This window comes from Carcharodon carcharias, chromosome 3, assembly GCF_017639515.1.
Source record: "Carcharodon carcharias isolate sCarCar2 chromosome 3, sCarCar2.pri, whole genome shotgun sequence".
Classification (NCBI taxonomy): Eukaryota; Metazoa; Chordata; class Chondrichthyes; order Lamniformes; family Lamnidae; genus Carcharodon; species Carcharodon carcharias.
The window spans coordinates 16,811,424-16,826,571 of NC_054469.1; the positions used below are offsets into that span (position 1 = coordinate 16,811,424).

Genomic DNA, 15,148 nt, shown 5'->3' on the forward strand with positions numbered 1-15,148 from the left:
GCCTTCACTATAGAGAATGCAAAAAACATTCCAGTAAAAGCTGTAAATCAGGAGGTGGAAGGGAGAGGGGAACTTGGTGAAATTGAAATCACTAGGTAAGTGGTACTGAGCAAACTGATGGAGCTGCGAGTTGGCAAGACTCCGGGTCCTGGTGGATTTCATCCTAGACATGGCTAATGAGGTAGCAGATGCATTGGTGCTAATTTTCCAAAACTCTCTAGATTCTGGAAAAGTTCCATCAGACTGGAAAGTAGCAAATATAATCCATCTATCGAAGAAGAGAGGGAGGCAGAAAACAGGAAACTATAGCCCAGTTGGCTTGATGTCGGTTGTGGGGAAGGCGTTAGAGTCAATCATTAAAGAGGTTATAGCTGAGCACTTAGACAAACAAGGTAATCAGAAAGAGTCAGCATGGTTTTGTGAAAGGAAAATCACGTTTAACCAATTTATTAGAGGAAAAGGAAAGCTCATTGTGTAGGAGGTATTAGCCTGGATTGAAGATTGGCTAGCTGCCTCAAAACAGAGAGTATACATAAATGGGTCTTTTTTTCTGACTGGCAGGATGTGACTAGTGCAATCCTGCAGGAGTTTGTGCTGGGGCCTCACCTTTTTACAGTTCACATCAATGACTTAGATGAGGGGAGCGAAGGCACTGTAGCTAAATTTTCAGATAACACAGAGAGGTAGGAAAGTATGTTGTGAAGAGGACATATGGTGTTTGCAGATGGGTATAGATAAGTTGAGCGAGTGGGCAAAAATCAGGCAGGTGGAGTATAATGTGGGAAAATGTGAAGTTGTTCGCTTTGGAAGGAAGAGTAAAAAAGCAGAGGAATTACTTAAATGAGGAACAACTGTGGAATTCCAAAGTTCAGAGAGATCTGGGTGTTTTCAAGCACGTTTCACAAAACGTTAGTATGCAGTTACAGCATGTAGTCATGAAGGCTAATGGAATGCTTTCCTTTATTACGAGAGGAATTGAATATATAAGTAAGAATGTTGTGCTTCAGATGTACAGGACATCGGTAAGACTGCATGGGCAACAAATCCTCGCTTAGCCAGTGACACTCATATCCTATCTAAGAATTAAAAAGAAGTTGCTGTTATTGTCTTATTCCTTCATCTTGATTTTCTAATACAAAAAAAATCAATCCTCGCTGTGTGTCTAGTCAAATGATAGCAGCTGAGAGAACATTTGAGGTGGAATAAGAGGGGCAATTTTAACCTAGCCTGTAAAAGTGGGAAATAGTAAGGCTGGTTTTTACAGCTCACCTGAATTTACTCTCCATTAAAGTCAACGGAGTGGATACAAAATTGGTGTTCCATCCTATATCATGGGACTTCCAACACAGTTCCTGCTCCCAGTTGGTGAAAATTGGTCCCCAGGATAAGGATGTTGTCCTGTGATGACAGGCTGGGGAAGCTGGGCCTATGTTTTCTGGAGTTTAGGAGAATGAGAGGTGATCTCATTGAAACCTACAAGATGCTGAAGGGGTTTGATAGGGTGGGTGCTGAGAGATTGTTTCCATTGGTCGGGGAATCTAAAACATGGGGGCACAGTCTCGGGATAAGGGTCCAATCATTTAGGAGTGAGATGCGGAGAAATTATTTCACTCAAAAGGTTGTGAATCTTTGGACGTCTCTACCCCAGAGGGTTGTTGATGCTCCATTGTTGAATACATTTAAGCAGGCATAGACAGATTTTTGGTCTCTCAGGGAATTAAGGAATATGGGGAGCGGGCAGGAACATGGGGTTAAAGCCCAGGATCTGTCATGATCATAATGAATGGTGGAGCAGACTCAATGGGCCGTGTGGTTTACTCCTGCTCCTATTTCTTGTGTTCTTGTTCTTGTGTCTGCACATATATATGGGCACCAGTTGTGCAGTTGCCCTTGGTCAATTCTGCCATCTCCAATGTCTCACAACTGAGAAATAGCTACAAGGCTATTTCCTTGGCTAGGGGCTTGCAGACACGGACACTGTGACAGGATAAGGAGATGGCCATTTAGGACTGAAATGAGAATTTTTTGGAATTCTCTACCCCTGGAGGTCATGAGTGCCCAATTGTTGAGTGTAATCACGGGTGAGATAGACAGACTTTTGGATTCTAGTGGAATCAAGGAATATAGGGATCAGGTGAGAAAGTGTTGTTGAGACAGATAATCAGCCATGATTGTATTGGTTGGCCGAGCAGGCCCAAGGCTTCTGCTTCTATTTCTCATGTAAGCATCGCACCAGCTTGCAAAGTCACTTACAACTCTTCTGCGAATCCTGGCACGGAATCTTCTACATTCACCCGGGGGGGGCAGACCTAACGTGGCACCCAAAAGAAGGCACCGCTGACAGTGCAGCACTCTCTCACTGGTGTATCAATGTAGATTTGCTGCTCACCTCTCTGGAGTTGGATTTGAGCTTCTGACTCGGAGGTATGAGTGTCAAGCCGATCCAATGTAAGAATACCAGGAGGGAAAACAACCTTTGAAGAGCAATTTGGGAGTTCCTACAACATGGGTCTTCTAAGTCCTTACAATGGAGGCAGAGTGACCTCCCCACACGCAACAATTTGGATGATTAACAACAACTTTGAAATCAGGGAAGTTGAACAGAAACTAAAGTAGCTTCAGCGAAGAACTGCAACTTGTAAGGCTGATCTATTCACCTTCATTACTTATAAATAGCTCTTTAAATGTCATGCATGAGGCCCCTTTCCACACAGGTCAAGGGCTGCTTTGGCGGCCCGACAATTTCCGTTTAGGACTAATCTTCTCGAGCAAGGAGATTTGAGTGGCGTAGGCAATGGCACTACTCTCTGTTGAACAGTTCCGCTTGCGTCTTCTATTGAACTGCAGGTCTCTCTCTGAGCGCCACCATCTCAGACACATCCTCAGCTCAGCGAGGACCTTAAGGGGCAAGAAGACACATCAGTAATTTTCAATCATAAAACACACAGATAGAGTTTTACGAGTAGCACAGAATGAGGCCACTTAGCCCACGTCTGAGCCTCTATCGGCTCTTTGATAGGGCTATCCAGTTAGACCCACTCCCCTCCTCTTTCCCCAAAATCCTGCCATTTTCCCCCATTCAACTGTTTAACCGATGCCCTTTTAAAGTTGCCATCAAGCCTGTCTTATCCAGGCAGTCCAGATCATAACAGTTCACTCCGTAAAAGTAATTCTCCTCATCACCCCGTTGGTTCTTTTGCCAGTTACTCTGCTTCCTCTGATTAGCAACCCTCCTGCTGTTGGAAAGAGTTCCTCCTTTGTTCACTCTAAACCCTTCATAATTTTACACACCTCTTTTAAATCTACTTTCCACCTTCTCTGCTGTAGGAAGCAGACCCAGGACTGAATGGGCTGAATTTTTGCCACTGCGGCTGACAGCTCAAGTCGGGGAATTTCCTGGTTTGCCAGACATGCCGCAGTGAAAAGTGCCCTGAGATCGGAGTTGGAGTCAGGTCCTCCGACTCTGGAAGCAGATCCTAGGCAGCCATAGAGGTGGGCGTGTGCCAATGTGGGCTGGTTAGAAGGCAGGCCTTGATTCACCAGAATTCTCTTTGAAGTTGTTCAGGTCTCAAATGCTCATCCCTCAAACCTTCTCACCCACCCCCCACTGCCCCCCCCCCCGACCCGCACACACCCCACCCTTATACCCCTCATGCCAACTCAATATTAACTCATTACCCCCGCCCCTCATGTCCCCATGACCTTCATGCCAACCCAAGGCCAACTCACACCCCCAACTCTCACATCCTTGATGGAGTTTAGAGGTTGAGTGGGGATCTGATTGAAACTTACAGGATACTGAGAGGCCTGGATAGAGTGGACGTGGGGAAGATGTTTCCATTAGTAGGAGAGACCAGGACCCGAGGGCACAGTCTCAGAGTAAAGGGAAGACCTTTTAGAACAGAGATGAGGAGAAGCTTCTTTAGCCAGAGAGTGGTGAATCTATGGAATTCATTACCACAGAAGGCTGTGGAGGCCAGGTCATTGAGTGTATTTAAGACTGAGATAGATAGGTTCTTGATTGGTAAGGGGATCAAAGGTTATGGGGAGAAGACAGGAGAATGGGGTTGAGAAACTTATCAGCCATGATTGAATGGTGGAGCAGACTCGATGGGCCGAATTTCTGCTCCTATGTCTTTTGTCTTATGTCTCATACCCTCCAGGCCAACCTAATGCCACTCATTCCCATCCCACACACCCACCATGCCAATTCAATGCTGATTCATTTCCCCACCTACTCCATGATCCCTCATACACTCCATGCGCTCACCCAGTATCTGCCATGGGCAGACCTCAGGAGCCATGTTGAGTTGAACAAAGCTTTTAACAATCTAATACAGCTCTCGCTCCTACATATATGATAATGAAAAAACTCCCACTTATAAAATCTATTCAAGGCTTTTAAATCTTAAGTGATTAATCTCTTATAAAAACAAACATCTATTCAGGATTATAGTTAATCCTTTAATAGCGCCTTTAAGCTGTCAATCAAATTGCGAACTTAGAAGCCCCTGCTGAGATAACTTTAGCTTTCAAAACTCAGCCAAGCATTTGTAATGACATAATGATTGCCCTTGGAGAAATGTCAAAGAGCTCTTTTGAAACTGCATGACCAGATGCTACTATTTTTCTAACCTATGCCAGGCAATTAAAATAGTGCAGCAAGGATTTTTATTTTTGCCTCTCAATGACAGCCTGTGGTTTTTTTGGAAGTTTAGAGTAGAGCATTAAAAAAAAACTTTGCATCAGGACAATTCAACAGACCTTATCCATACTTTAAGAAGTGTGGTGAGTTCTGATTTCCCTCCTGAGTGAATCGTGTCCCCACCTCCCACTCTCTTTCCCGTACCGGCAAAAATTGGACCTGTCGGAAGTGGTGGCTGGACTTTTGCATTCAGGTCCCCGCCCACCCAGTTTTAAAAGGACCCCACTTAAACTCAGTGAAAATCCAGCCGAATAACTGCAGCCCTTGCTCAATGGTTAACGCCAGAGCAAGGACCGACTCTTACCGGCTTGGTTGGTTAGTGGGCTAAGTGGTATCACAGCATTTTCTGTCATCCATGTCCATATATTCTAGAACTGGAGGACACCGGTTTAAGATGAATATCAAAGGAAGCAACGGTGACATGAGGAGAATTTTTTAACGTGTTGAGTGACCAAGATCTGGACAGCCTGAGAGTACAGTGGAGGCACATTTCATCACAGAAGGCAGACCTTGAGTCACCAGAATTCTCTGTGAAGTTGTTTGGGCCTCTAACATTCACCCCTCAAACCTTCTCACCCACCACCCCCCAACCCGCACACACCCCACCCTTATACCCCCCATGCCAACTCAATGTCAACTCATTACCCCTGCCCCTCATGTCCCCATGCCCTCCATGCCAACCCAAGGCCAACTCACACCCCCAACCCTCACACGTCTTTCAAAAGGGAACCAGATTGTTATCTGAAGGGAACCAAATTGTAGGGTTACAGGGAAAAGACAGGGGAGTGAGACTAGCTGAGTCACTCTTACAGGGAGCCATCATGGGCATGATCCTATGGGTGGAATTTAATGTCACCCTGAGGCGGCTTTGCAGGCATGGGGGGGCATTGAGTTGGGTGGGAGGGTGGTGAGTGGGGATCCCACTGCCTTTGTATCAAATTAAGTCTGGGGCGGCAAGGCCTATGGGCAGCCCTCTCGCCCCACTGCCAATTAAGGCCCTTAAAGGACCCCCATCCCACCACCTCTGACCGAGGTGCCCCCCCCCTCCAACCTGTACTGGAAGCCCAAAAAGCACTCCCTGTCATGGTTGCTTGCGGACGTCCGGGTGGGCTGGGGGTTGGGCAGGGGTAATGCTCCATCATTCAAAGACACGCAGTGCCTGATTAAGGGTCATGGCATTAGGATGGGGGGGGGGGCCCTGCCCTCGCTGCCGACCCCTTCACCTGCATCCCCGGACCCTGTGACTGCCCTCCCCCCACCCCGCCTGTGGTCTGGGTCCCTCGCCGATCCTGGGCCTCAGGTGGCTGCATTACCAGCAGCAGCCACCGCTCCCACTGGTGCTGCTGAGCAATGAACAGTTGCCGGCCTCCCACTGGCCGGCAGCCCTCAGGGTTGAGGGGTGGTGGGGTGGTAATATCTGTCCCTGAGGTCCTTGATTTTGGGGAAGGCCCACCACTGTCCAGTTAAGTGCCTCATTGGCAGTTAATAAAGTGGGCCTTCCCGATAGGAGACATCATGGGGTTCTCTCCGGCTCTCCAGCTGGCAGACGGGTCTCCAATGATGAAGTACGGCCCTATAGTTCTATCCCCTCCATTAATTTCCCTTTTATCTAAAAGAAGATACCGACTCCTACTCTTCCCGTTGTCTAATTATCAGATGAAAACTGAAAAGAGCAGGACCCACTGGAATTCAGTATCTGCTGGAGTTTAGAAGAGTAAGAGACGGCTTGATTGAAACATTTAAGATCCTGAGGGGTCTTAACAGGGTGGATGTGGAGAGGGTGTTTCCTCTTCTGGGAGAATCTAGAACTAGGGGGTCACTGTTTAATAATAAGGGGTCGCTCACTTAAGACAGAGATGAGGAGAAATGTTTTTCTCTCAGAGAGTTGTGAGTCCTTGGAACTCTCTTCCTCACAAGGCGGTGGAAGCAGATTCTTTGAATATTTTTAAGGCAGAGGTGGATAGAGCCTACAGGGTGAAAGGTTATAAGGGTAGGCAGGAATGTGGGCTTGAGGTCACAGTTAGATCAGTCATGAAGTTATTGAATGGCGGAGCAGGCTTGAGGGGCCAAGTAGCCTAGTCCTGCTCCTAATTGGCACGTTCGTATGTAGGAGCCAGCTTACCCATATTGGGCAAACGTGCCACCGAGCTGGCGGACTCCCTTATTCAATGATGCCATCTTGACGTCCCACTATTATGCTTCTCAGTTTTAAATACCAGCTTTGATTCATTAGCAAATTCTTGAATCTTTCCAAATCACCATGAAGCCTCTTTGAACATCTGCAAAGCTTAGTGCCTGCTGTAAATGTTCACTTTCTACTTCCAATCCCTTTGCCTCGACCATCGTTTTGGTGAACAACCGAAGTGTCAGAAAGGGGAATCCCTGAATTTCTTTTTGTTTTAACTCAGGATTAGATGACCTTCTGCAACTGCACAAATAAAATTCACTCTCGGACTGACATATCTGGTGCGTATGTAGAATATTCTGACTGGATTTCTGTGGTCTTATGTCTCCAGGTTGCAAATGCCAAGACGATCTTCAATCAGAATAGCAGCATGAACACATGTACAGCACTCCACACCTAATCAGAGCAAATTAGAACCCTTTTCAATGTGGGCACTATTAATTTCAGTGCTTTGCTTAAGAAACTTTGTAGATCTGGGACAAGATTAGGAGCATTGCTCTGAGTCATTGAGCTGGAGGCTGAGCTGCAGACACTGCAACACATCAGGGAGGGGAGAAGTTACCTGGATGCTTTATACCAGGAGGCAGTCACACCATTTAGGATAGGGTCTTCTGATTTGGTCAGTGGCCAGGGGCAGGAGGGTGTGACTGCGAGTGAGGCAGGTAAGGGGACCCAGAGGGCAGGAGTGCAGGAGGGTGAGCCTCTGCAATTGTCCGACAGGTTTGAGGTTCTCTCAGCTTGTTTGGATGAGAGCAGGGGTTGCCGGGTGTATAAGCAAACTGACTATGGCACCGTGGTACAGGAAGCCATCCAAGTGGGGGGAGCAAAGAGGAATGTAGTGGTTGTAGGGGACAGTATAGTGAGGGGGATTAACACTGTTCTCTGTAGCAAAGAGCGATAGTCCAGGCAGCTGTGTTGCCTGCCCGGTGCTAGGCTTTGGGACATCTGCTTAGGGTTGGAGAAGAACTTGCAGTGGGAGGGGGAGGATCCAGTGGTCGTGGTCCATGTAGGTACCAATGACATAGGCAGGACGAGGGCAGAGGCTCTGCATAGTCAGTATGATGAGCTTGTCATCAAATTAAGAAGCAGAATCTCAAAGGTAATAATTTCTAGATTGTTACCTGAGCCACATGAAAATTGGCAAAGAGCCAATAAGGTTAGAGAAATGAATGCGCGGCTCAGAGATTGGTGTGGGAGAAGTGGGTTCCGGTTTGTGGAGCACTGGCACCGGTATTGGGGAAAATGGGTTCTGTATCATTGGGACGGTCTATACCTGAACCGTGCTGGGGCTGGTGTCCTCATGAGCTGCCTAATTAGGGAAGTAAAAAGGATTTTAAACTAAATAGCGGGGGCAAGGAATCAAATTTGGGAAGATGTGGTAAACCAAAGAGTAGAGACAAGGCAAGAGAGACAGGTATTAATATTTGAAGTGATAAACAGACTGTGACAGGAAGGGACAGAGAGTACAAATCTAAGAGTAACTCAGCAGATAAGGCTAGACACTACAAAAATAATAACAGAACAAAACTAAAGGCTTTGTATCTAAATGCACGCAGCATTCAAAACAAAACAGATGAACTGATAACGCGAACAAATAAATAAGTACGATCTGAGAGCCATTACAGAGACATGGCTACAGGATGACATAGATTGAGACCTGAATATTGAAGGGTGTGTGACATTTAGGAAGGACAGGGAGTTAGGAAAAGGTGGAGGGGTAACTCTGTTAATTAATGATGATATTAGCACATTAGAGAGGGATGACCTAAGTTCAGGGAACCAGGATGTAGAAGCAGTTTGGGTTGAGATGAGAAATGATGAAGGCAAGAAGTCATTTGTGGGAGTGATGTACAGGCCCCCTAATTGTAACTACACTGTAGGACAGAGTATAAAAGAAGAGATAATGGGAGCTTGCCAGAAAGGTACAGCAATAAACATGGGGGACTTTAATAGACGGAAAAATCAGATGGGCAAAGGTAGCGTAGATGAGGAGTTCATAGAACGTTTTTAGTATAGTTTCTTAGAACAGCATATTCTGGAGCCAACCAGAGAGCAGGCTATACTAGACCTGGTATTGAACAATGAGATAGGATTAATTGATAACCTCCTAGTGAAGGTACCCCTAGGTAGCAGCGACCATAATATAAATGAATTTTACATTCATTTTGAGGCAGAAATGAGTGCGTCCAAGATTAGTATTTTAAACTTAAATAAGGGCAATTATGAGGGCATGAAAGCGGAGCTAGCTAAAGTGAACTGGCAAATGAGGTTAAGGAATAGGTCAATAGAAGTTCAGTGATTTGTCATTCAAAGGGATGTTTCAGAATACACAGAATGTATACATTCCAATGAGAAAGAAACATTCCAAGGGGAGGGTCCACCTTTCTTGGTTAACTAAAAAAGTTAAAGACAGTATCAAACTTAACAAAAAAGCATATAATTACATAAAGACCAGGTGGCAGATCAGAAGATTGGGAAAACAGCAAAGAATGACAAAAAGATTAAGAAGGAGGGAAAAACTAGAGTACGAGAGAAAGCTAGCTAGTAATGTCAAGACGAGTACTAAGATTTAAACAATAAGAGTCAACAATGTGAGCATTTGTCCTATAGAAAATACATCTGGGGTATTGGTAATGGAAAATAGGGAGATGGCGGATGAATTAAACAGATATTTTGCTTCATTTTCACTATAGAGGACACAAGTAACATTTCGGAAATAGTTGTAAATCAGGAAATAGAAGGGAGGGAGGAAGTCAGGAAGTTTACAATCACCAGGGAAGTGGTATTGAGCAAGTTGTTGGGGCTGTGGCTGACAAATCTCCAGGCCCAGATGGACTTCACCCTAAGGTCTTGAAAGAAGTGGTTAGTGAGAGAGTTGATGCACTGGTTTTAATTTTTCAAAATTCCTTAGATCCGTGTAAGCTTCCATTAGATTGGAAAATAGCAAAACTAACTCCTTTATTCAAAAAGAGGGGGAGACAGAAAGCAGGAAGTTGTAGGCCATTTAGCCTAACATCTGTCATAGGGAAAATATTAGAAGCTATTATTAATTATGTTATAGTAGGGCATTTAGAAAAATTCAAGGCAATCAGGCAGAGTCAACATGGCTTTGTGAAAGGGAAATCATGTTTAACCAATTTACTGGAGTTCTTTGAAGGAGTCACATATGCTGTGGATAAAGGGGAACTGGTAGATGTGCTGTATTTAGAATTCCAGAAGGCATTTGAAAAATTGCCACATCAAAGGTTATTGCAGAAAATAAAAGCTCATAGTGTAGGGGTTAACATATTGACATGGGTAGAAGATTGGCTAGCTAACTTGAAGCAGAGAGTTGGCATAAATGGGTCTTTTTCTGGTTGGCAGGATGTGATGAGTGGTGTGCACAAGGATCAGTGCTGGGACCTCAACTGTTTACAATTTATATAAATAACTTGGATGAAGGGACCAAAGGAATGGTTGCTAAATTTGCTGATGACAGGTAGGAAGGTAAATTGTGAAGAGGACATAAGGAGGCTACAAAGGGACATAGGTAGGTTACGTGAGTGGGAAAAGATCTGGCAAATGGAGTTTAATGTGGGAAAATGTGAAATTGTTCATTTTGTTAGGAAACATAAAATTATCTAAATGGTGAGAGACTGCAGAATTCAGATCCAGAGGGATCTGGGTGTCCTAGTGCATGAATCACAAAAGGTTAGTTTGCAAGTACAGCAAGTAATTAGGAAAACTAATAGGATATTATCATTTATTGATTACAAAAGTAGGGAGGTTATACTTCTGTTGTGCAGGGCACTTGTGAGATCACATCTGGAGTACCGTGGTACAGTATTGGTCACCTTATTTAAGGAAAGATATAAATGCATTAGAAGCAGTTCAGAGAAGGTTTACTAGACTAATACCAGGAGTGGGTGGATTGTCTTATGAGGAAAGGTTAGACAGGTTAGGCTCATATCCACTGGAGTTTAGAAGAGTAAGAGGCGACTTGATTGAAACCTTTAAGATCCTGAGGGGTCTTGACAGGGAGGATATGAGAGGATGTTTCCTCTTGTGGGAGAATCTAGAACTAGGGGGTCACTGTTTAAAAGTAAAGGGTCACCCATTTAAGACAGAGATGGGGAGAAATCTTTTCCTCTCAGAGGGTAGTGAGTCCTTGGAACTCTCTTCCTCAAAGGCAGGGGAAGCACAGTCTTTGAATGTTTTTAAGGCACAGCTAGATAGATTCTTGATTAATAAGGGGGGGGGGCGGGGTAGTGAAAGGTTATCGGGGGTGGGCAGGAATGTGGAGTTGAGGTTACAACCAGATCAGCCGTGAACTTATTGAATGGTGGAGCAGACCTGAGGGGCCGGACTGGCCTACTCCTGCTCCTAATTCAGGGCCAGGGTATTTCGCTCATCCAGCGGGTGTGCGCCCAAACCCGAATGAACATAAAATGATGCCCGATGGATTCGGGCGAGCATCCCGACGTCGTCACATACTCGCGCGATATATTGGTCGGCGAGAGTGCAAGGGAACCGGCAGCGTGTCTGCCGACAATTAAGCGGCGTGTTAAGGCCGTTAAAGTCATAATCAAAAGGAATTTTTCACTGCCCGGCCAACTTGACGGTTGGCGGGTAGGCGAATTGGTCAGGGGGCCTTTGGATTTTTAGCGAAGCCTCATCCCCGGGTGGGATGAGGTTCCGATCAGTGATTAATAAAAAAAATTTCAAACTATCGCTAACATGTCAGAGTCACATGGGGTGGGGGGGGGGGGGCATGTTTTTAAACATTTTAAAATTCTCTACTTTTTATTTTAAAAATCTTCAGCTCCCCGAAGCAGCTCCGTGCCTCAGGAAGCTTTCACTGTGCGCACCCGTGCTCATGCGCAAACTCCCACACTCACACCCCTCCCCGGCCCCCCCACTCCCGGCAGCGCTGAGCATTTCGGCGCGCATTTCACTCCGGTTGGCCGTTAATTGACCAGCCAGCCTGAAGTCGCGGTCGGGGGCCCCGATCGGGAGCAGCGGTCCATTTCGAGGTCCCCTTCCGGGCCTACCCGCCGAGCCTGCCCCACGACCGGAAAACCCTGGGCCATACGCTCGTATGTAAACAGTGGTAACAGAAAGTATTAAAAGTATAATTTAGGTCAAAAGGCCCATGAATATTTGTTCCGCAGCAGTGCAATCGCCTGCAAATAGAATGAAATGACCTGCCCTCAGGGTGGTTTGAAATTAGGCCTAGGTTTTCTGAGGCAGAACCGTAACAAAGAGGATTGAACTGGGAGCAAAGGCTAGAAAAAGTTGGACACTTGAGGCCATTTGGCCCATTGTGCCTGTGCTCTCTCATTGGTACAGCTATTTAACTGAATTAAAGGGGTGGAACCCATGCGAGGGCGGATTATACAAGTCTATGAGGAGCCAGAGTGGTCTTTCCTTATTGTCTGCTAACTTAGGCATTTAAAACAAACCATTTTATTTCTAACTGGTACTTATATCAAAGTAATGAGCAGGCTAAGCAGGGTCCCATCATTGAGGCACAGATGAGAATGCATCAACATAATCTAAAGGTTGGGAACCCCTCGTGCCCAGGGAGAGGCAAGGCCTCTGGCTGTAAGATGAACGGGTTTCCATATAGGTGACGGTAGAAGAAAGTCAGAGGCACACAGAGAAAGAGAGACACACACGCTGACTGGAATCTAATGGAGGGGTTCAGGGGGGTTTATATACAGAATAATGAATATCTGGGAGTGAGCTACAAACTGGGATCTAATCAAAGGGTTTAGGGGGGTTTATATATAGAATAACAGATACCTGGGAGTGAGTTACAGACTGGAATTTAATGGAGGGGTTCAGATGGTTTATATATAGAACAATGGATACCCGGAAGTGTGTTACAGACTGGAATCTAATCGAGGGGTTTGGGTGGTTTAAATATAGAACAATGGATACCTGGGAATGAGTTGTAGACTGGAATCTAATGGAGGGGTTTGGGGGGTTTATATATAGAACAATGTATATCCGGGAGTGAGTTATAGACTAGAATCTAATCAATGAGGTTCAGGTAGTTTATATATAGAATAATATATATCCGGGAGTGAGTTACAGACTGGAATCTAATTGAGGAGTTTGGGGGTGTTTATATACAGAACAATGGATACCTGGGAATGATTTGCAGACTGGAATCTAATGGAGGGGTTTGGGTGGTTTATATATAGAGTAGTGAATACCTGGGAGTGAGTTACAGGCTGGAATCTGAGGAGTTTCGTTGGTTTATATACAGAACAATGGATACCTGGGAGTGAGTTACAGACTGGAATCTAATCGAGGAGTTCAGATGATTTATAAGGCATATTCCTATGTTCTAATACTTTCTCCTACCCCATTCTAACTGATGTGGCTTACAGCTGTTGAACCATGAGGAAGTCCGAAGAAAACTCCAACAAGCCTGCTCTCCTGCTCTTGTCACTATAATGCCTCCCTCAAGCAGTAAATAATTCCTTACCTCTCCATTCAGGAAACAATATAGTAAAGCCACAGCGAAGCCCTGTTTAAAAAAAAATAGAATCAATTAGAGTGGAGCTGAGCAATTATGTTTAGTTTGTCAATATTGCTGTAAGTGTGTCTGTTCCAAGTGGTACTAGGCACATTTAAGAATTAGCTAAATGTTCTGATGGTAATGGTAGGGTTGGTGTTCTGAAGGGAGAAGGTTATAAAAGCCCAAAGTTTTTGTATACCTAGACAGCATTTGAATGTGGAACTCTATCATGTGGAGCAATTGGGCCCAATAGCAGCGATAGATTTCAGACTTGCATGAACGCTATGGGGTGGATTTTATGGGGGTTATCTGCCCCACCCCTCCACCCCCAAGCTAAAAGTCAGTCGACACCTCGTCAGTATGAAACCAGGATAGGCAATGGTCTAGTGGTGTTGTTGCTGGGGCTAATAATCCAGAGACCCAGGTTCAACTCCCACCACAGCAGATGGTGGAGTTTGAATTCATAAAAAATCTGAAATCCCACCTGGTTCACTAATGCCCTTTAGGGAAGGAAATCTGCTGTCCTTACTTGGTCTGGCCAACATGTGACCCACAGCAATGGCTCCTAAATGACCTGTGAACAAGGGGCAATTAGGGATGAGCAATAAATGCTGGCCTAGTCAACAATGCCCACATCCCATGGATTAATAAAAAAAACACACTGGGGCTGGCCTTAACAAGCTTAGAGTGAGGGAAGAGTAGCTGCTGGCTAATCTGATTGGCTGGCAGTTCTGTAGTCCCAGCAGCACCAGAAGAGAGTAGTGGCCATCATTGATGCTACATGCTAGCCCTGAGAAGATAGGTATCGGACTGCGGTAAGTCTGGGTGGATAAAATTAGGAGACCCCTGGTGAAGGGACGTGGCTGGGGGAATCAGGTTACAGAGGGTGTGTTGATTGGTTGGTTGGGAGGGAAAAAAGGTGGGGTACCGTATTAGGGGTTTCCACAATGGGTACATTGTCCTGCCTGCTTGCAGCGCCCCCTGAAGGGAAAGCTATCTGGCTGGTCTCCATGCCCCTTGTGCACCAGAGAATTGAGGTGGAATGGGGACTTTAAATTGTCCATTTTAAGGGCCGCAATAGGCATAAGGTCCAATGGGCTGCCTTACACCTTACGCCTCATGTAATATAGGGGACAGGTCGAGGTGATGGGCTGGCAACACATTTTATTTTACTTCCCACCACCCCCAATCCCCCCAACTTCAAATATGCCAGTGGGGAGACCATAAAATGCACCCCATGGAGATTTAGTTCCATGGTGACCATGTTTTTCTTTGAACAGGTTCCCAGCCCAGACGCCAACTTGATTGACAGGCTTGCTTCCCTGTCAGGTGGGGAAATCTGCAGATGAGGCCACAGCCCAGGAGCAGGTAATCTCAATGCTGATGGGCAGTACAGATTGCAATGGTGAGTGAGGGGTGGACACAATGTGGGTTTGGAATGGTCGGGTAGAGATCAGAGGTCGAGTCACAGGTCAGTGGCAGAGATGGGAGGAAATGGGGAGGGTACAGGCTCAACATGTTCCCTCTAGGGTGATAGGAAGGAGTAACAAGCCCAGAGAACCATGGATGACCAGAGATATTCAGGATACAATGAGAAGGAAAAGAGAGGCTTTTAGCAGGTATATGGGGAGAAAATCAGGGGAGGCATTAGTGGAGTACAGAAAGTGCAGGGTAGAGCTTAAGAAAGCAATTAGGAGATCAAAGAGGGGATATGAGAAAGCTCTGGCTGGTAAAAGTAGGGAAAATCCCA

General features: G+C 45.6%; 1 protein-coding gene across 1 annotated transcript in view; it reads right to left on the minus strand.

Annotated features, from left to right (window-relative positions):
* Window positions 1-2,715: 2,715 nt before the first annotated feature.
* LOC121275814 (vasoactive intestinal polypeptide receptor-like) overlaps window positions 2,716-15,148 on the minus strand; it is a 70,834-nt gene continuing 58,401 nt past the window's right edge. Inside the window, exons 14-15 of the mRNA XM_041183450.1 lie at window positions 13,366-13,407; window positions 2,716-2,898 (exon numbers count right to left, since the gene is read on the minus strand). Of these exons, the coding sequence (XP_041039384.1) occupies window positions 2,716-2,898; window positions 13,366-13,407 (225 nt within the window). The remainder of the gene's footprint in view (window positions 2,899-13,365; window positions 13,408-15,148) is intronic.